We start from the raw sequence: 23,898 nt of genomic DNA, 5'->3' as shown, positions 1-23,898 counted from the left end.
ATATATAGTACATCTACTCTACTGGTATATCACATGTGAGTATATATACCAAGAATATTAACTAAAAAGAGGAATATTTCGAGTATTTAAATGTATTATTAATTTCCTATGTATATGTTTTTTGAATGCATCAACATAAATGTGGAGCACAATTTTGTCCTGAGTTTACTCTGTTAGGCAGCGCTGACCAGGGCTTGAGTTAGCAGGATATTCTGCTATGATCCAGGCCTCCAAGGTAACGTATAAACCATTGATTGCATAAACTCTACCGATGATATACTTTAAAGGCAGACCACGGTTTATACAGGTGTCTCAATCCTGCAGCAAGGGGCGAAATTTGTAGGCAGCCTGGCAGGCTTGATTTAGGGCAAAATCTTAACTTATTGTTAATAGTATTTTTTTTTTTTTCTCCCGGCGCGGTCTGTCTATAGCAACCGTTGAGGAGTTCAAACAACAAGAAAGGGGCCTGGACGGAGTTGCTGAATGGTGAGTCAGTTGTATTATAGCCTTTTTCAAAGATTTACCCCGGACGTATTACTACTAATTTAGCCCACACCAGAGCGGGATAGTTCTTCGGTGGAACACAGCAGTGAGGAAGACAGTGACATGGGAGAGAGAGAGAGAGAGAGAGAGAGACAGACTGTTTGAATACAGTGCTCCTGTATCCGGGGTTGGGTAAAACATCCTCAAACAAGCTAACAGCTAACGGTAATTAACTTCTGCCTGTGTGATGAGACAGGTGCAACGCTGGCGTGTCCTAGTTAAGTTAGCTTACGTTATGATGCTTTCAACGTAACTATGTAGCTTATGAAACTAAGTGTGGCATTTAACGTCACTTTAACCTCATTTTACATTGTTTAGTAAAAGTATCCTGAATTTGAACTTTCGTTACATTTGTTCTGAAAGACTGCTCCTTTATAGGTGACCTGTCAGTGGTGGAAAATTACAATACCCATTTAGAAAAATAGATGTGGGTTACTTCAAATGGGATATTGAAGTAGAAGGCTGGTTGTAATTATATCAAGCCAAAAAAAAAGTGATACAGAAACGAAATTATTTTGCGTTTGTTTTGTTTTGGTTTCTTATTTATGTATTTTATCCTGTAGTATCTTATTTAGGTTGTCAAGCCTGATTGATATTGTAATGTTATATGTTTATGTTCATTATTTGGTTTGTTTCGTGTGATCTAGTTAGTAGTTTTAAGTTTTATCTGTATTTATTGTTTTATCTTCTGTTTATTTATCTCATGTTCTAGTTCAATAAAAAAACACACTTAACAAAAACAGCCTATTTTCAATCATTTATCGAATAATGAATATGAATACTGTAAAATTTAACTTCATTTAATCAACTAATTGAATGTAAAACAGTAAATAAAAAGCAGAAGGCGGTTATTAACTCACATAAACAAAGAATAACAAAATTATATGAGCACCAGTGATAAAAGTGCAATCAGGTAAGTTGCCTCTCATATGTTATCACAATGATTATATGATCATAATACCATATGTTATCATTAGGGCTGAAAGATATGCAAGAAAAAAATATATAATGTGATTAATTTTGACAGATACTGTGACTGAGATATGAGTCAGGATTTTAGTGGGAATGGTGCTTTTTATTTTTCACTTCATTAAAAAATACAAAAATGATGATTATGATTGTTGCTGGTAATTTTTTTTGGTTATTGCACTTGGATGGCCATATTGAGATTTTGATATTTTGATGAATTGTTCAGACTTAATTATCATAAGAGTAGTACATGAGAGGTACAAACCTAAAAGTACAGGTCAGTCAGAAGCATTGCATTTCTGAAATGGGAATTAAAGGTTAAAAGTTAACAGTAGTTCAAAACTGAGCTTGTTGGACATGTTTTTCTGTTTTACAGAGAATCACATCAATCTGACGAATATGGATCTTAGTGGTGGAAATGATGGTAAGTCTGATCTTCAGTCGAAGAATCCAAAAACAAACCATTGACATATTTAGTGACTGGACTTTGCATCAGTTTCATTTGCACAATATATGAGCTTAAGGTCATTAAAGACCAAACACTGCAACAGTGCTAGGATGCAGTCACAGGATCTTCAGTGTTACTCCTGCAGTTGTTTTTATTTGAGAGCAGGTTGACATCATCAGATAACTCTGCCACATCCCCAAAGGGACATTATGGGAGGTGCGAAGAGAAAGAGATCATTAGCTGGAGATGTGTGAGCTTCAGAGGATTAGTACCTGTGCATGTGTGAGACCTGACAGTATCCTCCAGTGAGTCTAGTGAGTGAAACCTGCTGCACACGTACTCTGCTAAAATCACTGTGTCCTAATTTAAAACTTCATGCTAGGCCCTGTACAACCACTGTACTTCAAACTTCAAAACTTGCCTGTTAGCCATGCTAGCGACAGAGCTCTATGTCAGTCTGTCTGGGTCGGTTGGACATTTCACAACAACTAATGAACCTATGTTATATACCCCCCCCCTCCCCAAGTCAGTTGGAAAGCAGTTGGAGGTAGGAATGTACTAGACAGAGTCTTTGTCAATTTATAAATCCCTATAAGACTCAGCAGATAACTGGTTTGATTTAGCCTGCTGACAGTGTTCCTGGTGTGTTTCCACCTCTGCAGATGTGCAGGCAGAGCTGGACTCGGTGGAGACTGAGCTAGAGTTGGTGGAGCTGCAGATCACAGAACTGCTGCAGAAGCAGACTGAGCTGACCTCTCGTAAGAATGCACTGCTGCAGAGGTTGGAGGAGGCCTGTGACGCTGCGAAGCCATCATCATCCTCATCCTCTGCGTCCTTAAAGTCATCCAGAGCTGATCCTGTAATGAGCAAGCAGGAGATGCAGCGCTATGATGGAGCAGGTACTGTTCACATGTGGCTACACATTGAGAGTCAGTCGGTCTGTGTGTTAATCTCCTTAATCTCTTCATGTTTGGTAGATTTTTCATGGTCTAAAGAAGTGGAGCAGCAACTGAAGGACTCATTCCATCTGTCCAAGTTCAGACCACTGCAGCTAAGGGCCATCAATCTGAGCCTGTCAGGCAAAGATCTCTTCCTGGTTATGCCTACAGGAAGAGGGAAAAGCCTCTGCTACCAGCTGCCTGCAGTCTGCTCAAAGGGTACACTGAGCTGTACACACAGTGTTGGAGCCCTGTCCTTACACTGCTCATGCTCACGCACCACTTACAGCTCATAAACTTATTCTGTTTGTTCTGTGAGTACTTACATTCTTATTGACTCATCTGTTCTTCTGTAACCGTGTGTGTGTGTGTGCCAGGTTTTACACTGGTTGTCACTCCCTTGGTGTCCCTGATGGAGGACCAGATCATGTACCTCAAGTCAATCGATGTGTCAGCTGTCATGCTGAATGCATCCAGCAGCAAGGTAACAACTCACTTCAACTCATCTTTCACCTTTTTTATGTTGCTCAGCAACTACACAAAGGTCATAATCCACAGACACACTGTCAGTGTCAACAGTGTTTTTTTTATTTCCATGGTACTGTATGTGGCTGTTTAATGCTTTAAAAGTGACTAAAATAACAATGTAAAAGAAATGGCTGGTTATGATGACCTGCAGAAAATTATCTGCAGCTGCTCTTGGCTTTACAGTGATTTTCATCTAATTGTTTAGCCGTCCAACCCGCAGCTTTGCTGTTTTTGTTCACCGTCGCGTTCACCGCATAAGTGGACAGCGTTAAGTTCAGGTGTGACGCATTAGTGATCTAATCACTCAGACAGATTCCTCAGACTTGGCGAAGTAAAACAGATCTTATCTGACCTAGATACAATTTGAGGCAAATGAGAGTAAGTATTTTATAATTTCAGTGAAGTGAACCTTTAAAGAATCTTTTTTATTTTATTCACTTATTATGATTATGTTGAGAAATAAACATTCAGAGCTGCACAGATTACACGCCGGCAGCTTTGACTCTGTAGCGACGTACTATTACTTTTACAGTCATTGTTTCTTGCACACAATGATAAAAACAGTCTGTACAGAGTGTGTGTTGTAATAGCTGATTGATGAAGTGCTAATCTTGTCTTGCTGCCTGTGGGTCATGCAGCTGTGCAGGATTCTAACTAATGGACAGTGTTATTTTAGGAGGCTTTGCAATAAATCAGTAAAATCCCTCAGGTGTCCCACTGTTTTACATATCATTCATGTTTATTGTTAATTGGACACTGTTGCATCGCAAAAAAATTTGATTCCTCTGCGCCGGCAACAGTCAGAGCCAGAGGCATTTTGTTTTTGATATTTCTGTCCATCCCATTCTCGTGGACACGATATCTCAGAAACACGTTGATCGAACTTCTTCAGATTTGGCACAAACATTCACTAGGTCTCAAGGATGAACTCTTTAGATTTTGGTGGTCAAAGGTCAAAGGTCACTGTGATGTAACAAAAACGCTTTTTAGCCATTGCTCAAGACTTCACACAGCAATTATGACAAAATTTCACACAAATGGTTCATATGTATGTGACTGGATAAATTAGGGATGTAACCTGAAACTAGTCTGAGTGGAGGAGGCAGAAAACCACGAGGAGGTGATTCTAGTTTCATGTTGTGCTTTATTTCTGAAATTCATTTTTTACAGTAAGTTCATGAACTGATTAATTACTGTTGATCAACTTATTGATTCACATGTAAATAGCATCCACTAACAACAAAATAGAGCTGAAAACTTAAAGGAAGGTGAGGGCTACATGTGTACAGTCTACAGTGTTTTCTTTTAAAAATATGCATATATTTTTCTACATTTACATATACGCTCAGTAACTTGCCTTAGTTAATCTTAATGTGGAATGTGAGAATGAACCTGTATTATAAGACATGCAGTTGTATTGCAGGCTGTTTTGCATGTTTGTGTGTTTGTTGTCTGTCTTCCTGTTTACATCAGACTATTAATCAAAAGCTGTTACTGAATCAATCGGTTGTCTGTGTTTGGTTGTATGGCTTTATAGTGGGCCCCATAAAAAGTGTAGCTGAGAGACCCAACAATGTTGTGGGGTCACCTGACACAGACTGAATTATGTTGATTATATCTACTGTTATGAAACATAAGTGTAAATGAAGGAGATCAGAAAAGCAATTTTTCCTGCTTAAAACAAACAAAATCTCTTTGTGTAAGTCAAAATGGTGAACTGTCTGCTCTCATGTGAGAAACAGGTAAAAAATAAAAAATGACATAATGTTTTTAGGAGCACGCTAAGACAGTCATGGCTGGAATGACAGATCCGAAAGCCCCTTTCAAGCTGGTGTACGTGACTCCAGAGAAGATTGCCAAGAGCAAGCTGCTCATGTCTCGTCTGGAGAAAGGCTACAATGCAAACCTGCTGAGTCGCATCGCTGTGGACGAGGTGCACTGCTGCAGCCAGTGGGGACATGACTTCAGACCAGGTCAGGGGTCCTCTTTACTTTCCAAGAAAGCCTAACATCAGATCAACTTCAGATCTTAAATGTCTGTGTGTGTGTGTGTGTGTGTTGCTGTGTTACTGTGTAGATTATAAACTGCTGGGCATCCTGAAGAGACAGTTCCCCAAAGTGCCGCTCCTGGGCCTCACAGCCACGGCAACCAGCAGCGTCCTCAAGGACTGTGAGAAGATCCTGTGTGTGTCACAGCCAATCACACTCACCTCATCCTTCAACCGAACCAATCTCTACTATGAGGTGGTCACCATGGCAACTGCACTCACTCACACACCTCATCCACCTGCAGTACAGACAAACGTACACACAAACACCAAATGTTTCTCCGTACATACTTCCACCTGCTCAGCACACACACACACACACACACACACACACACACACGTGTTTGACCTTTTTAAAATCATCTGCCGTGTTTGCACCAGCTCACGAAACGTGACAGTTAAGGGTGTTTTTGCATGTTTAGCCCTTTACTATAATTGCCTGAACTTCAGTTTGATTATGAAACTGTATAACAGCCATGAGCCTCAGTTCATTCCAGTTCACTATTAAAACCGGCTTGCAACTTTCTTGGCAAGTCCAAAACGACAGCATTGGATACTTGTCCACATCTGTCAGACTAAACCAACTAAACAAGTCAGTCTCATGCAGTCTCACAACAGTGTCACTAACAGTCTGATTCTCCTCAGGTTCGTATTAAAGATTCTGATGCATCAATAAGTGATGTCGCCTCCCTGATCAACAGCAGATACAAGGACCAATCGGGTACTGAAAAGCAATTATAATTCATTTTTAGATTTGACTTAATATGTTATTTGAACTGTTTATTTTCACACTGTATATTACCTGATGTGTTTGTGTGTGTGTGTTTTGTTTGTCACAGGGATTGTGTATGTGTTCTCTCAGAAGGATGCAGAGTCTGTGTCCTCTGAACTCCAGAAGAGGGACATTCTGGCCTATCCTTACCACGCTAACATGGACCCTGACGACAAGTCCCGGGTTCACCGCAAGTGGACCTCCAACAAAATCAGGGTATTTGAGTGTGACACACAGACCGGTATTGTTTGTACTGGTGGCACAAACATTCACACACTTGGACTCAAGGATGAACTGATTAGCTTTTGGTGGTCAAAGGTCAAGGTCATGGTGCCTTCACAAAATATTTTTAGCCATAACTCAAGACTTCACTTAGAAATTTTGATAAAATTTCAAACAAATGGTTCGTATTTTATTTGACTCTGGATAAACATGGATGTAACCTGAAACTAGTCTGAGTGGAGGAGGCAGACAACCACGAGGAGGTGATGCTAGTTTCAGTTTTTACAGTAAATTCATGAACTGATTAATTACTATTGATCAACTTATCGATTCACATGTGAACAGCATTCACCAACAACAAAATAGAGCTGAAAGCTTAAGGGAAAGTGAGGGCTACATGTGCATCTGTATGGTATAAAGAAATTGAAGGGTAAAAAATAAATACTGCTCTTGTAGACGTTACTTGAACATGTCAGTATGTGATTGGGATTGTCCTCCAGGTGGTTGTAGCCACTGTGGCGTTTGGCATGGGCATCGACAAGCCTGACGTCAGGTTTGTCATCCACCACACCATCAGCAAGTCCATCGAGAACTACTACCAAGAGAGCGGACGAGCAGGTAGACACAGTTTGTCATTGTTATCAGGACAGCATACCAGAGTATACTGCCTTGGTATTTTTGATTTTATACCTCATCAAATTTTCCTCTGTCTGTGTCTCCAGGACGAGATGACCATCCAGCGGACTGCATCGTCTACTTTGGCTTCTCTGACATCTTCAGGATCAGCACCATGGTGGTCATGGAGAACGTAGGTCAACAGAAGCTGCTGAAGATGGTGGACTACTGCCAGAATATTGACAGGTAACAGACACACACACACACACACACACACACACAGACACACACACACACACACACAGGTACCCCTACTTATTATTATTATTATTAATATTACATGAGTGCAGTGTTGTATGGGCTTGTATCTAACATACAAGTACACAAACAAACTTACATGCATGTGGTACTTTGATAATTCCTCTCACCCCCCATAGACATACACACACACACACACCCTCACACCCTCAATTCTTTCACAGCATGACTTGAACTCTTGAGTCTCATGTTTGCTGTGTGAAGGTGTCGGCGCTCTCTCATGGCTGTTCATTTTGATGAGGTGTGGGACGATGAAGGATGCAACCAGATGTGTGACACTTGTCGCCATGCAAAAGGTGTGTGTGTGTGTGTGTGGGTGGGTGGTATGTTCGAACATGATTTGATTGAACCATCTGTTTTGTTTCATGTTGATAAGACATCCTAGTGATCATCTCGTCTCCACTCTTCCAGACTACACTACTGTGGACATTACCCAGCATGCCAGGCAGGTGGTGCAGATCCTGGAACTGGCAGGATCCATGGATGAGAAGCTGACTCCTCTGAAGCTGGTGGAGGCGTGGATGGGGAAAGGCCCCGCCAAGCGCAGGAAGATGATTCAGACCACCACACTGTCTCGGCTGCAGGCTGAAGCTGTGATTGTGCGTCTGCTGCTGCAGGAATACCTCAGGTGACATCATCTTCTCTTGTTTGTAGTCATTTATTAGACTTTATACATTGTTCATTGTTTCAACTGTTTTAAATTTATCAGATGTATGGATCTTTGTTTTGATCTTACCACCGACTTGACTGTTACATTATTGGCGCAGTTAATTGGCTACCAGTGGCAGTGTTGACTAATTTCCTGTTTTGATGCCTCTGCACCGGTGACAGTCAGAGTGTAGGTAGGGAAGTATGGAGTCCACTCAGTCATCACATCTTTACCCGCTGGAATAAACAGCTAACAGAATCATAACATGCTGAATTCTGCTACATTTTACACATACAAAGAAGAACACCAACAAATGCCTGTGGAGCAGAACTTGGCAGATACCCGCTGATAATTAACATTCAAAAGAGAGCGCTCACATTTTTTAAGCATCTTAAATCAGTGCTCCAATCCCAAGAACCGAGCCCTGAAAAGAGCCCCCTATGCCAGTCTGTGCTGGGACTAACTGCCCTCTCTAAAACACATTGACCAGTCTCTCAACAGCACTGCGCTCAAACAGAACAAAGACAACACAACACAAAATATCATGGCAACCCAAATGAAAACACATGTGGTCACTGTTCGACAGAGATGAACTTCCATGTAAAACATTCAATGAAATAACGAGTTTAATTCTGTAATTTTAATTTTAATAAATTAAAACACACCTCAACATTAAAAATACTCCCAGGAGAAGGAGACAGGGCAGATCTGTCCAATATATATATCAAGCTGCCCCACAACCTGAGGGACAGTGAATTACCTACACACACACACACACACACACTCAAAAATATGTAATATACTGTAAATATATAATTAATACATGCATATCCATCTTGCATTTTGTTTTTTGGAAATTGTATTGTTTTTCTTTGTTTTCTTTTTTCTTTTTCTTTTTTTTAATACCAGTAAAGCACCATTGAATTGAATTGTCGCCCCTCACCATGTTGATAAGAGCACATTTTGGGGAAGTTTAGACTCTGTCTGACATGAGTAACTCTTCCTGTCTGGTTCGTGTGTGTTGACCTCAGAGAGGATTTCAGCTTCACTCCGTACACCACCTACTTCTACATGAAGCTGGGCCGCAAAGCTCCTTTGCTGAAGAGCCAGACTCACACACTCAGCATGAAGATGAGGACAACAGAATCTGGATCTGCTGGGGTGAGTTCAGTCCACAGTGATACATCACAAAACAGTCAAATAGATGCTCCACTGCGGTGAGCATATTCTGCATCATATGTAGGTGTAATCAAGGAATTCAAGTTCACCTTTGGTCAAAATGAAACGACTTTAAATATATTTTCATTATCCTTCGTTACTTTTAGACACAATCACACTGCTGAATATGAAGAGTGCATGGCTCAAAAAAAAGAGAGCGACCCGATAAGCAGCAAAGTAATTGATTCTTAATCGTAATCGAAGTAAAAGTTTGAAATAATGGTGGTATTGATTTTTTATTATTATTTTATTATTTTTTTGGGCCTTTTATGCCTTTATTGACAGTGCAGTAGAGAGAGACAGGAAATGGGGAGGCAGAGAGAGGGGGAATGACATGCAGCAAAGGGCTGTCCGATGCGGGACTGGAACCGGGGCCAGCTGCAGCGAGGACCTTAGCCCCTGCATATGGGGCGGATGCTCAACCAACTGAGCTGCTCGACCTGCAAGAATTTGCAAAACAGTTTTACACAAAGTGATATAAAATCTTAAGTTGCGTTCAACTGATGCTGGAGGTTTAAAGCAAGCACAGTCTACAGTCTCCAAAACAGACAACTTGACATTACTTGACAAAAAATTATAATAATGTTTTTTTGATAAGTGAACTCATCGGCTCTTCTCTTCTCATATACTTGAACAATTTCTTTGACAAGCAAAACGTTACCACTCCAGTTTCTCATGCCTTTTTTTCCCTGTATCTCCTGTGTTTGTTTAGTCATGTGTTTTTTCTTCCTCTCTGTTGACTGTGAAGTCTCTCTAATCACTTTCTTCTTCTTCCAATGTGTGGCTGATGTGTCTTTCCTCCACATCACTTAAATTTGTTCTCACACATTTTCTAATTGTCTCTAAAAGTTCACAGAGGTAAGTCATTTGAATTCAAGTTGAATGTTGTCACTTTTACTCTGTACACTGATAATCACTCAGTCTATACCACAGTCCGTTCTTCACATAGTGATGACTGGAGTTGTGTGTTTTTATTTCCAAGATCTGACTCTTCCATTCACAGCATCACCACTTAGCTGCTGATAATGATCATTAGTATTCTAATAGTAGATTAAAATATTGTAGTTCATGTAGAATCCACTACTGATCTAAAACACACATTTTTGATTTTCTGTTTTGCTGCTATGACTGTCCCAGCTGTTTTAAATATGTGAGGCAACAATATGAGGGGTGCAGAGGAAAATAAATAATCACCATTCCCTTTGATATATATTCCATTTTACCCAAACGTTTTGAATGCCTCACCATTATGAGCATTAGTGGAGGAATTGGTCAGTGTGGTTGTCTCATGTCCTCCCCTCTAGTGTCCCTCATCCACTCCATGTAGGTGTGAACCCTCTCAGGTAAAAGACTGTTGTTAATGACCTGCAGGTAAAAGCTGCCAAAACCAAAGAGGGAAAGAGATCAGGTCAAAGTGCTGGAGATGCCCCTGTGTCCAAGAAAGTGAAGACAGACTTCCCCTAGTCCCCCCCCCCACCCCACTGAGAGGACAAGCTGGAAAAGTACAGTCCATCATTCTTTCTTCTGCTCACTACTGCTTCTTTTGGCATGGCCCTGTCCAGACCTGTGCTTCATTCATTACATTGGGATCAGACTGTCTGGGTGTTGGAGGGTTGAACACTGAGAATCTGTTTTTATTTCATTAATAATTAATAAAAAAAAGCTTTATAAGTTGTATAATAATAATTATAAGCATGATATCATCTAATCATTCCTAACCAGCAGGCTTGGGCAATACACAACCTCCACCACAACCTCTACTGGCTGTTTTATATGGATTATTCTGTCTCTTCCTGGTGACACTGTGTGCTGGTAACCATAGACTAACAATGCTGCATGTTTTTCGAATATAGTCCTCAATGTATCTTGAGTGTGTTCACATCGGAACTTGGAGCTGTCCACTGGTGATCAGATGACCTGAGGTGGATGTTAATACCAGGTCTGAACAGGTCTGAACAGGGCCTTTGTTGGAAAATCAGCAAATCAGCAATCAGCAAACTTTTCAGTCAGACTTTTAGCCATGATTTTACCCAGTTAGTTAGTTGTCATGATTGTCTGGTCAGCATGGCTCACTAGTCTGCTCCATTTTGTGTTAACAAAGAGAACAATGGCTCAGTTTAGTGATAAGAAGACAGCAGCCTGGCAGTCTGTCTCTTTACAGACATTTTGGAGGATAAATGATTCTGTTTCACTGACAATATAGAAAATTCAAGTATTGCCCAAGCCTGTCACTCATGGTCTCTGGTGCCAGTGTCCATACTTAGGAGCATGCTATTGCTAACTTTCACTAACATTTCATTGCGCTAGCTGACATGGTCAGTGCTCAGGAATGTCTGTTACAGTATTTAATTTCAGCTATATGTTGCTTTACAAGACCAATAAGAAAAGATTAATATGGCTGCAGTATTGTGACATGTTGAACTGTCTTCATATCAACATCCTCTCGGTTGTTCCAGGATTATGATTTAATGCTTCACTTTTCTCCTGTTGTTCACTAACCCTGGTTTTCATGATTACAGGATACATCAGCTTTTGAAACCAATGAGAAGGAGGATGATATAATCTTTGACCCCGTTGTCATGGACAACAGCTGTCCCCCACAACCCAAACAGAAACTATTTAAAGAACAGAGGAACCTGTCCAGGAAACGAGACTTGAAGCCAGGCAGCCAGACAGACAAATGGACAGAGGAACAGCTGACAGACAGACATGGAGAGAAAGAGGAGGATAAGAGAGGATCCATTATGAAACAACATGTAGTTGAGGTTGATGTTGAAATTAACATAGTAGATAACATAGGTGTTAATAACGGTCAGAAAACACCATCACATCCAGTTAAACACTGTTCCAAAAGAAAGTCCACCACCCCTCAGAGAGTGAGGAGGAAACCCCGTGCTAACGCAGAAGTGGAGGCCATTCCCTCTCAGACCTCAGACGGTGCCCCCCTCGCCAACACCGTGCCCAGCTCTCCATCCCAGGCCTCAGGCATCTCTGAGACTGCAGCCGAGGAGCTCTGTGAACTGAGGAACTACTACAGCAGACAGCTGAGGAGAATAAACTACATTTCCCATGAATACCTGGGGCAGCCTGCAGAGCCAGGAGTGCTGGCATGCATCAGGGAGCCTCTGAAGAGCCTCCGTCTGCCCCGCAGGGTGACCATCGCTCAGACGGCCCGCAGCCTGTGGACACGTGTGAGCAGCAGGCAGAAACTGGTTCACCGCTGACATCACAGTTCAGTCAGCTGAGGAAACCACTCAACTGTGTGTAAAGGTGTACTGTACAATTACTATTCTACTGTCATCACAGTGACGTCTTTAAGACTTTGTGTAGGTCTCACCTTTGATCTGATGGTCAGATTAAAGGAAATACTCCAGACAGACATTCATCCAGCCAAGCCAGCCACTGTATTATTTTCCCACAAACCAAAACATAGACCACCATCAACATCATTTTAAAGATGTTATAATTACACAATCTGTGCCTTGTTTCATACCTGAGCTGTTTCGTTGCCAATTAATGAGCCTTAATAAATGTATATTTCTGGACCTCGATTTGTAGGTGATAGCTGATAATTTGTCATACAAAGCTATGGAAGTGAAGATGATGTGCAGTTTTATCAACATTATAGATCACCTCTAATAACAACGTGAGGGTCCGATGTCTCTTTAACTGAGGAAAAGTGACCTGTAAATATAACTGCACAAGGGTTCTGAACTCAGCTGGTTCCACCACTGTTGCTGCAGATATTTTTACATCAACTTATGTGGGGCATGTACAGAATCTGAGAAAGGCCATACTTGCAAATATTTTTTTTATGCCGTTACCTCAAGATAACAAAGCTCGTTAACCAGAGATAACAAGATATTATCAGGAGTAAACAATGTTTTATTAATATCTTGAGTTAAGGAGATATTATCAGGAGTAAACAATGTTTTGTTATTCAAGATAACGAGATATTATTAAGAAGAGTTATCTTGGGATAACAAAGAAACAGTTTTCTCCTGATAATATCTCGTTATCCCGGGATAACGAGATTTGTTGAGATAACAGGTTGAAAAAATATTTGCTTCTTTAGGCATGTTATGAAAGCAACAGATTTTCTTTTTTTCAGTTCATAGAGGCCCAGACAATGATGCTTTATTTATCATGTCACCTGCTTGATGAACCTCTTCAGTTATATTTACTGGACAGTGTTGGCAAAATCTTCCAAACCCCACCATTAAGTGAGGAATTTATTATGTAAAAAAAAAGAACTTTGTTCCAGGCCTTCTGTGTGTTCAACTAGTTTCTCCAGATGTTTCCCAGGTAGAAATGCACTGATATTTCTTTTATGTGACATTTTGATCAACTGTTATGATAAGAAACAGTAATGTCAGTAAATGTTCAGAAAAATACTGTATTCTATCTGTTTTTTATTGGCTATAACTTCAAAATTAAGTTATGATTGTTTGTTATATTATATCTGTTGTATATTTTGAGTTGATTATTAATATATTATATTAGTTACACTGACACTTATCCTGGTTTTTATCTTCAAAAAACATGTCTGCATATCACAACTTGGAATAAAAATAAACTATACACACGCAAACATTGTCTCACCTGTATTACCTTTCAGTCTAAACAATCTTTATTAAGGGGCCCCATCGAGTGAAAGAGCATTCCAACAGTTCCATGCTTGATGATAAAAATTAGGTTGGTGAACGGGACTCCTTGAGAAAACACATTTAATATGCAAGTAATTAGAAATGATCTTTAAAAATGATGATAAATCACAGTCAAAAGATGAGACACAACAGTAGATAAGGACAGTGCTGCCTGAAAAGATAACTTCATTACCAGCCATACAACTGACCCCAGACATGCTCTCTTGTTTGTTTATTTCTTCAGGGACATTAATCGGCATCACTGTAAATGTGCCACTGTTAACTAAGGTACATTTTTACCTATTGTGTCAGGTGGTGAATCAGTTGTTGAAACCAAAATAAATGACACAACACGAACAATTAGAACAAGAGCGGTACAGCCAGTTAATACACAGCAACGTTTAACAGATCATATCACATGTAAATCACATGACATTACAGAAGAAAATGCAGGATGAAAAACATTTACATGTATATTTAAACACATTCATGACAGTTCATCTATCAAAATTACATTTTAAATAAAATGTTTTGTTATTTTGTTCTGCTATCAGACACATTTGAATATATACAGTATACATATATATATATATTTGCACAGAATATATGTATCTTTTCAATCATATTCTGAATTTGTTTTTTTTTTTAAACATTCAAAATCTAAATAAAGGTATTTACAGTGAAAGTATAAGGTTTTTACGGATCTAAGGGTTTGTTTTTATTCAATTTCATCCATGTCTACTTGCAACCCCTCTTTATAGGTTTCATAATTCTACTGATTATGACCAGTTTTATCACAGAGTAATTTTCCGGCCTGAAGAGGAATTATCCAGTAACTCCACGCAAAAAGCGAAGATCTGAGGAAAGACTGAAAAAATTACAATGTCAAAAAAGTAGATTTTATTTCTGCTTTGCTCCTCTTTGGTTTAACCATCTTGTGACCCCTTTGGGGGCCCCAATCCTCAGGGTGGAAACACTGTCTTAGATCACTGAGTCACCAAAATAAAGGTTGTGGCCTTTTATAGCTGAAACAAAGATTAGACAAAGCTTTTGGAAAAGCAAAGCGTTTTATTAAAGCGCCATATAATATAAAAGTAGATGTCCATGTGTAGTTTGATTCTAAAGCAGGTCTATGTTCTTTATTAATACTGTGAAAGTATCAAAGCCTCAGTCCACAGAGAAATGCACACAGCTTGTATTCAGAAAATTAGCCTTAAAAACCAGCCGTCAGGACTTCTGGAACCTTGTGATGTCACAACAAAGCAGCGACCAACCTTAGCCATGCCCCAACCCCACCCACCTGGAATCAGAAGAGAGGCTCAGAGCCTCTTCTCTTCTGATTGGCTCACCCACGTGTTGTTACTAGAGCTCCAGAGAGAAGCCTGAGAGAGGAGATGTAAAACTACACTGAGATGGTTTTTGGTTGTTAAAACCACAGATTTATCTTCTTATGGATCAGCACGTCAAATAAAACACAGGAGAGGAAAATATGGAGGTTTAATAACCACCTGTGTGTGAAGGTTGGCAGGATCAATACATTTCTATTGCAAAGATTTTGGATCAAATCAAAACATGACAACAGCCATTCCTGAATGTTTTAAAACCATCGCTCCCCATTAACCATTTGTTGGGGCTATTTTCATTATCTATGTTAAATTTTTATTATATACATTAATCCACATTTGGTGTACTAGTGAGTATTTAGGACAGCAGGGTGGTGTAAGTCTGCGGTTAGTCTGCAGCACCATCACCTGTCAGAGCTGCGTACCTGCAGAGAGCCAGAGATCTCTAATGTTTCTTCCTCTTCTAAGATTGTGGACAAAGTAGCAAAACAAACCTAGTGAGAGCAACAAGTGAAGCAGACGTGTGGTGGTGCTGTGAGGAGAGCAGCTTACTACATCCTTTCATACATGTGTGCGTATTGACATTTGTCTCTAGTCTTATTATGAGCCATGGTTAACAGGTTAGAGCGGTGTGTCCTGTAACTATGGCCATTCAAGGCACATAGAGGTATTCATGTAATTTTTAAATAGCTTGTTTAAGTCATTTGACTGTTCATTAATGTATTCTGTCCTTTTTATGCCTCCACGCCATCGATAGTCAGAGAAGGAGTGCAGTCAGATTCTTTTTCTAACTCCTTATAAATTCTCCTTCACATCTTTCTTTGACCTCATGACGTGGACGAGAAGTGTTCAGAGAGATTATTTTGACTTTTGGACCAGAAACAGTCTCCCTTTTTCCTTTACCCAATTAGTCCTGTCAGTGTCAGTACCCGTCTACATCGGCCAGACGGTGCTGTTCCTGTGTTGTTTTACTTGTGTTCTCACCATCCTGCCTGCTACCTGTGATGCTGCTGCTGTATGTGAATGTACTAAATAATGTCATCAAGATAGATAGATAGATAGATACTTTATCTATCCCCTAGGGGAAATTCATGTGTCCATTAGCTCATTTTTGATAATAATAATAATTATAACAACAGTTAATAATAAATAAACAATAATAATTAGATTAGTCCACATCCTTTGGCTGAGGTGTTGTATAGCCTGATGGCAGTGGGAACAAAGGATCTCCTGAACCTCTCTGTTCTGCAGCGCAGTGAGATGAGACGTTTGCTGCTGTAGCTGCTTCTCTGTCCTGCCAGAATGTTGTGGAGAGGATGGTTGGTATTGTCCAAGATGGCCTCCATCTTACATTGCATGCGTCTCTCCACAACAGTCCTGAGTGAGTCCAGACTCCTGCCAAGCACAGACCCAGCCTTCTGCTGCCATTTTTCCTCTTTTTCTAAAATACATTATTTTGTTTCAACTTTCATTCAGAACATTTAAAAGTCCTAATGTTCTGATTTCCTGTCACTATGGGATCTTCTGCTTTTGACTGTCCTTGTATCCATAGTCACAAATGAGTCCTCTTTAATTTGTGGATTAACAACAGAGAACGACATTGTCTGACCTGTAGTTCATTTTCCTGAAGAGTCTCCTGTTGCTTTATGTGAAACATTTCATGGAGATAAAAACAGTTTTCTGTGTATTTGTTTCACTCCCTCTGAACAACTGTCAGCTTAACTGCAGCAGCACAAACGACACAAAAGCTCACTGTTACAATAAATACAAATAAAATGGATTTATTGAAGTTGAGGTCAAGTTGTTTTCATTTGAATGGCAGAAGTTAACAAAAACATCTGAGTGTTCTTCAAACTCTGCAGTTATCTCTTCCAGGAAGAGAAAGAAGTGACTTTCTTCTGGTTGCTTAGCTTAAGACTCACAGACGCACTGATCCACAGTTTTATAACCGATTTCAAATGGTGCTAGAAGGGCGCAGCAGGCTCTAAGCATCAGAAGAAATCAGTTATCTGTTAGTGGAGAGAGGGGAGGAGGAGGGCTGTCCTGGGCTCGTCCTCTTGGGGCTCACTCACTGCCGGAGCTGTCTTCCTGTCCCCAAGAACACTGATTTCAAATGGTGCTAGACGACAGAAACACACATCTAAACCACCACGTGAAACCAGCTTCTGGGGGAAGACTTTTTGGTGTCGGACCACAGCTGCAGCGGTGAGATGAGCCAACGGCGGGGAATGACAGTTAAGTGTTATATTTTATATTATTATTATTTTTTTAATTTTTTTATACATTTAACAAGCATGAACCTGAGTACGAGCAGGAGGAGAGGTTCGTTATCTCTGTTAGGATGAAATGCAGCTGAATCCTCATTCAAAGTAAACTTCCTGTGACGGCACAAAGCCTCATGTGGATCATTGTAACATCCCAATATCACTGCAATAACAGAGGCTTATTTCTGACAAGACAGACAAAACAGAGCAGTAAATGAAGAAAAGTATAGGCACCAAAAATATATTTTTGTTTTTACCATTTTTGTGCCACTATACATTTTGGTCCAGTTTCATTTAGACAACAGAAAAAACACATGATTTTCCCATGTTTTCCACATGTGCCCACTTGCTGCAACATGTAGATCCCATGTGGAAAACATGTTACCGCACATTGTAACATGTCAGAAATACTGCAGATTTTCAGCTTCACAATAACATTTTCAACACATGCAGTAATATGATTATTGACAAACATGCAAACAACAATCTCACATATCTGACATGTAATCCCAAAAGTTTCCATGTAATCCCCTAAATTTTACATGAAATCCTGTATGTTTCACATAGGAATTTACATGGGCTTCATATGTTACACCATGAAAATGTTCCAAAACCACGTTTCCCATGTGCCAGCACATGTGTTCCACATGTTTCACAGGTGATTTTAACATGTTTTCACATGTTAAAATTCTGATGTGAAATTCATGTGGTTTTTTAGGGTTTTTTAGGGTAATTCTGACTTTCTGGCAAACATTTCAGGGATGTAATCAGAAGGGTTCATGAATGTTAATCTTTTAATTTTTTGGGTTTGTCATTTTTCTGGCTTGGCCTCAAAAAACAATGATTGTGAAGAGTGTTCATATTTTCTCTTTTTATTTTATTAAATCAGGAAAACCAGAAAAAAAGGACCAACAAGAAAGATCATTTTACCACTTGATGGAGAGTTAAGGAAAAATTAAATAAGTAAGAAGCGAAAAGTCTTGTAGCTTGAATCTAGATAAATTGGACTTACTTGGCAGAAATGTTCTGTTCCTCGTTCTCTGAAGAAAATCGTATGGTTTACTAGTCCTTCAACTTTTCTACTCAAACAGAAATGTTGAGGTGTAACAGAATAATAAAGACATACTAACACTCACTGCGTCACATAATAACACAGTAATAAATGCATGTTACTTATCACTGATTACTTTAAGAAATTTAATTGATCCACAAATGCCTGTCTGAATGCTGTAAATATTTGGAAGACATTAACAAATACTAATTTTGTTTGTGTATTTTCAGAGGGGTTTTATATTTGTGTTTATAAATGCTTTTTTTGTATTTGTTTCTATTATTACATATTACATATTTACATTTTAACACAGACTGCTGATCTGTTCACACAAATAATATTGAGACAACTATACTCCTATAGTTTCTGGGCCACATGGGGCCCTCAATAGGGGCCCACTGTTCATTTTTGCATTGTAGCACAGACAGTAATGAAGAACAAGGACATCCAGAATCCGTCATGCATCAACAACACACACAGAAGTCAAGTTAGTTCAGTCATGTGTCCACGTGTCTGTCAGAGAAGGAGGCGAAATGACAGAGCTTCTTATTTAAAGTAAGTCTGTCTTTAACATGAATGTGGTTGTCATGGCAACTGTTGACACATGAACATTAGCCTCCATCAGCAGAGAGGATTTTAGACAGAACTGACATCGCAACAGTCATTCACACCAGATATTGTCAGCTACACACTGAAGCATGGTGTTATTATAGTCAGAGAATAGAATGACATGTACTTACTGTGTTTCCAGCCTCACGCTCACTGTCATTGATCCTGCAGGGAAGAAGAATCACATGACAATAGAGTGGAAAGACCCAGTGAATAGTAATGTAAGCGTGTACATGAATTAATGACGGCACTGTACACAACCCTTTACTCAAACAACAGCCCATCTAAGGTCCCACCAGCTACAGATACAGTATGTCACATTGAATGACTGTGACAGTTTCCTTACAACAACAATATCCACCTGTGTACTGTATGGTGAAATAAGATGAATTCATTCATTGTGTAATTTGAAATTGAACTCAACTTCCAAGAATTCCTCAGGTTTCACAACTCCGACCAGTTACCATTGGTCACTGTGTGGCCTAGGACCCGTGATGTCACCATGTCAACAAACCCCTGTGCTTCTCAGGGGCAACAACAACAATAACAGCTCTCTCTCCTGCAGCATGAGCTGCTGCACTGAACAGCAACACAAGAGCCTGCCTCTGATTAACCAACAGTGAACAGGTTTGATTTAGCCCCAGCGGCTATGAAACAAAGTCTGCAGCTGATTTTACAAACAACAGGAACAATGAAGCAGAGTTAGCATTGAGCGGCTAACTCTGTAAGGAGAGCAGAGGAGCTACAGTGACCTCCTCAGAGACACAGAATCCCTCAGCCCACATCTGGCCCATATACTTCTACATCTGGGCAGAAGCTGGAAGATTTTTCTGTGTGTGTGCCAGAAAAGGTCCAGATGTGGAAGTAGCGTTTGACAATCATGGTGTATATGGGCCGGATTTGGCTCATGGAACCGGCCATATACTGGGCTAGAGGAAAAGAAGCATGTGGCCCAAGTATGGGCCCAATTTATTTCGCTATCCTCCATGGACTTAACATTAATTGGGCCTAGCATAGCATAGCATGGCTATGCACAGGACTGTTTAACTTTTGCCAGTGTATATGTCTGTATTTGTTTAGACATAACAATAAGCATCAACCATAATAATGTGGCTATAAAGGGACACTAACATCGGCTCAAGTATCTTACAGAGGCTGCGCTGTGTGGCCGTCCACACACCTCTGTTTCCTGTGTGACATGTGAGCACATGGCCTCATCCAGCTGGAGGAAAACAGTGAGTGTGTGCGTGCGTTGTCTCGTGTCACAGCACAAAGACCTCTGTTCTCTCGCCATTTGTGGGAACCGGCACCCAGCACTTACATAACCATCCAGGTCGCCACGACAACAAGGCTGCAGTAAATGCTGCGCTGTCACAGTGGCCCTTACAGGTGTTTGAACGATAGCTGTCAGATGATCCGTAGGTGGCGGGGTGCGACAAAAGGCACAGCCAGGTTGGAAAAGTCTTTGTTTGGGGTTTAATGACATCCACCTGTGGGCAAAGGGGAGGGGCAGGGGTGGGGAAAGGAAGCTAGATAGCATCTCCTAGCTAAATTTTAAGACCTCAGATTCATGACACAGTAGGGCTAGTTAGAGTTCAACACACTGCCTGAATCCTGTCATTCTACTTGGAGGCACGAGATGGCGACATCACATCTAGAAGCTAACATGCTACTCTGTTACACAGTTACTATGGTGACGTGACTCCCTGTCTGTTTACACAGGGAAAGCTCTCATCTCCCCTGTCCTTAGTTTGGGGAGGTCAAAGGTCAGCTGTATAGCAGCAGGACTGTCAGAGACATGTCCTAGAGCTGATCACTAGGGAAGGAATGGCACAACACAGCAGATGACCACTTGGTCTGCGCTAATCTTATCTGTCATGTTTATTACTGTTACCATGACGACGAGGTCCAGTATGCATGCTGCTGGTACACTCCTACAGGCCATATTATTGCTACCCTTATGACAAAGGTAACCTAGCCACTGCTCTGGGTCATATCTGCAGTATAGGTCCAATCAAAGCAAATACATTATCTATCAAAAAGTATCAGGGATGAATAAAAAACACAATCATGGATCCACCAGATGTTGGAAACTGGAAAGTGCTGTGGCTCATAAAATTTAGCACTGAATTTAAATTCAGATAAAAACTTTGCCATATTGTTCATTCTGCCAGGAAAATAACTTCAAAACATTTGTTGCCGAACATCATCATTTTCTCTTCATCCAGATTTGAACTTTTCCAAAACAGTTCCCAGAAATCTTAAACCTCCAGCTTGGAGTTTGAGTGTGTGCAGAGTAAACAGAGCTTCTGCAAACAGTGATGTAAGCTGCCCAGTGAGGGATTGCGGGTGGGGGGGTGGGATGGGGTGGCTGTGTGCCAGGACACTCTGTCACCTTAAACCAAAGAAGAAGAAGAAGAGATTCAGCAGCTTTTCTTTCTTTCTTCTTCTTTTTCTTCCTTCTTTTTTCTTTCTTTCTCAAATCGTTTTCACCTACCCTGCCTCTCGCCCTTCCTCTTACCCTGCCTCTCACCCTTCCTCTCACCCTGCCTCTCACCCTGCCTCTCACCCTGCCTCTCACCCTGCCTCTCACCCTTCCTCTCATCCTGCCTCTCACCCTGCCTCTCACCCTGTCTCTCACCCTGCCTCTCACCCTGTCTCTCACCCTGCCTCTCACCCTGCCTCTCACCCTGCCTCACCGTGCCTCTCACCCTGCCTCTCACCCTGTCTCTCACCCTGCCTCTCACCCTGCTTCTCACCCTGCCTCTCACCCTGCCTCTCACCCTGTCTCTCACCCTGCCTCTCACCCTGCCTCTCACCCTGTCTCTCACCATGACAATCGAAGTGCTCTTATAAATATATTTAGAGTAGAGAAGTAATTATTATATATATACAAATTATTTATATTATTATTGATAATATACAACTGTGGTCCTGACACTGCAGTCTTCTGTAGGCTATTGCAGGAAAGTAATATTGCCAGATCTTAAATCAGCATATTTATATATATATATATATATATATATATATATATATAATATATATATATATATATATATATTTGTGTGTGTGTGTTTGTGTGTGTGTGTGTATGTATATATATATATATGTATGAGTGAATGAATGAGTGTCCCCATAGTCGTCCCTGTTGTCTTGCCTCTCTCCAACCTTTCAAATATCTGGTCAGGATCTAGTGAACTAGGCCATAGCATATGAATCCATCTTTATTTTATGTGATAATTACCTAATTATGCTAATTACATAACCTACCCATAATGCAACTCTCCACAATTAGATAGTAGCATTTGGGTGGAACAAACCTTTAAAACTCAACGCAGTGCAGCTTAAGACAACACATGCAAACACAGGAAACACAAACACATTCAGAAAACATCTGCAAATACTCACAACACCACACAAGTGTTTCCAGGGGACACTAAAAAGTGATGAACGTGCTGGGACGCACTTGTTGTTCAATGATGTGACTTTTGAAATCAGAAGCATTAAACAACAAGTGCGTCCCAGCAGGTTCATCACTTATTTCATCACAGTTTCATTTTTGCCTTCATTCCAATAGCAAAAGAGAGAGAGAGAGAGAGAGAGAGAGGGAGAGAGAGATCAGGTCATGGGTTGGACTGGAACCCCCTGGAAACTTCTGTTGTGCTGTGAGTATTTGAAGCAAATGTGTTAAACTGATGAAGATGTTTTCTGAATTTGTTTGTGTTTTGTCTATTTGCATGTGTTTTCGTGCGTTGAGTTCTCAGGTTCCACTGCAGAAATAAGCCTTTAAAACCGGAAACAAAAACCGGAAACAAAAAAAAAAAACAGTCCTGAAATCAGCCTCCAGTACTTCTATTCACCGGCTGGCAAACAGTAGGGTCCTGGAAATGCAGTCCTGAAACTGCAGCCTCTGGTACTGCAGGAACATACTGTTACCCAGAGCCCTGAGGTCATCCGATAAGCTGCTCCTCCGGTCAGGATGAATATTTTAAAGTCAGATTAAAAAACCCACTTGTTTTCTTTAGCGTTCTAGGTACATATCTGTTGTCTGTGTGTTACTTGAAATGTATCTGTACATTTTGCTTTTCTTTACATAAAGCACTGCAGGTTGTTTTTCAAACTGTGCTGGATAAATAAACTGATTTAATTTGTGCACGCCACTGACACACAAAGGTTTGGTGAGGGTCAGACCTGAGCTCAAAGAGACTAAAAGAAAATGGAAACAGTAGAGGCTTACGCAAACCAGCCCTTTGTCGTATGAATGCAGGAGTTAGTTAGGGACATACACTCAAACACATCCCTCCTTTTTTCTCTCCTGGGGGAGAAAGGCTTCCTTGTGGGGGTGAGGCGAGTGCTCGTTGTCCGGCTTCCTGTTCTATTCTCTCCCAGGAAGTGACATGCCGAAAACAGAGGCTCCCACACACACACACACACACACACACACACACACACACACACATACGCAGACACCGCTGGCATGAATGGCAGGCCCTGGCTCCTATGGTGATGGTGATGTCATCGTCCCTGCTGCTCCGTCTGTCCGTCTGTCCACACTGCCTCTGTGCCTGGAAGCAGAGAGGTAGAAATGATGTTAAATGATGACGATTGCAAGTTTATATAACATTAATTTTTTTTTTTTGGTGCAACACTCCACTATAGTGATAATCGCGTTTCTTTCATAACACTTCGATTTTCTTTAGGCAGATTTTTCTCCTCTG

At 40.6% G+C, this 23,898-nt stretch overlaps 1 protein-coding gene across 2 annotated transcripts; it reads left to right on the top strand.

Annotated features, from left to right (window-relative positions):
- recql (RecQ helicase-like) lies at positions 1 to 13,858 on the top strand. Of its 2 annotated transcripts, XM_056367352.1 has the most exons (17): positions 1 to 235; positions 432 to 486; positions 1,889 to 1,936; positions 2,623 to 2,859; positions 2,938 to 3,117; positions 3,276 to 3,382; positions 5,201 to 5,399; positions 5,503 to 5,669; positions 6,119 to 6,194; positions 6,313 to 6,461; positions 6,968 to 7,085; positions 7,190 to 7,328; positions 7,605 to 7,696; positions 7,812 to 8,028; positions 9,081 to 9,210; positions 10,639 to 10,769; positions 11,787 to 11,926. In XM_056367352.1, exons 1-16 carry the CDS (start codon positions 218 to 220, stop codon positions 10,729 to 10,731), a joined length of 2,025 nt encoding a protein of 674 aa, XP_056223327.1. In that variant the 5' UTR covers positions 1 to 217; the 3' UTR covers positions 10,732 to 10,769; positions 11,787 to 11,926. The 2 variants fall into 2 exon arrangements, with proteins under 2 accessions (XP_056223327.1, XP_056223326.1); XM_056367351.1 differs by lacking the exon at positions 10,639 to 10,769 and having other exon boundaries at positions 20 to 235; positions 11,787 to 13,858.
- Positions 13,859 to 23,898: the final 10,040 nt, after the last annotated feature.

Source organism: Seriola aureovittata, chromosome 22 (assembly GCF_021018895.1).
Source record: "Seriola aureovittata isolate HTS-2021-v1 ecotype China chromosome 22, ASM2101889v1, whole genome shotgun sequence".
NCBI lineage: Eukaryota > Metazoa > Chordata > Actinopteri > Carangiformes > Carangidae > Seriola > Seriola aureovittata.
Note: the sequence above shows the minus strand (reverse complement) of the source record. Positions and strands in the feature narration are given on the sequence as shown.

Excerpts from the sequence above, each read along its gene's own strand:
- recql (XM_056367351.1), top strand. Across the intron at positions 2,860-2,937 it reads GCAGCGCTATGATGGAGCAG|ATTTTTCATGGTCTAAAGAA; the intron begins GTACTGTTCACA and ends CATGTTTGGTAG. Across the intron at positions 9,211-11,786 it reads CAGAATCTGGATCTGCTGGG|GATACATCAGCTTTTGAAAC; the intron begins GTGAGTTCAGTC and ends TCATGATTACAG.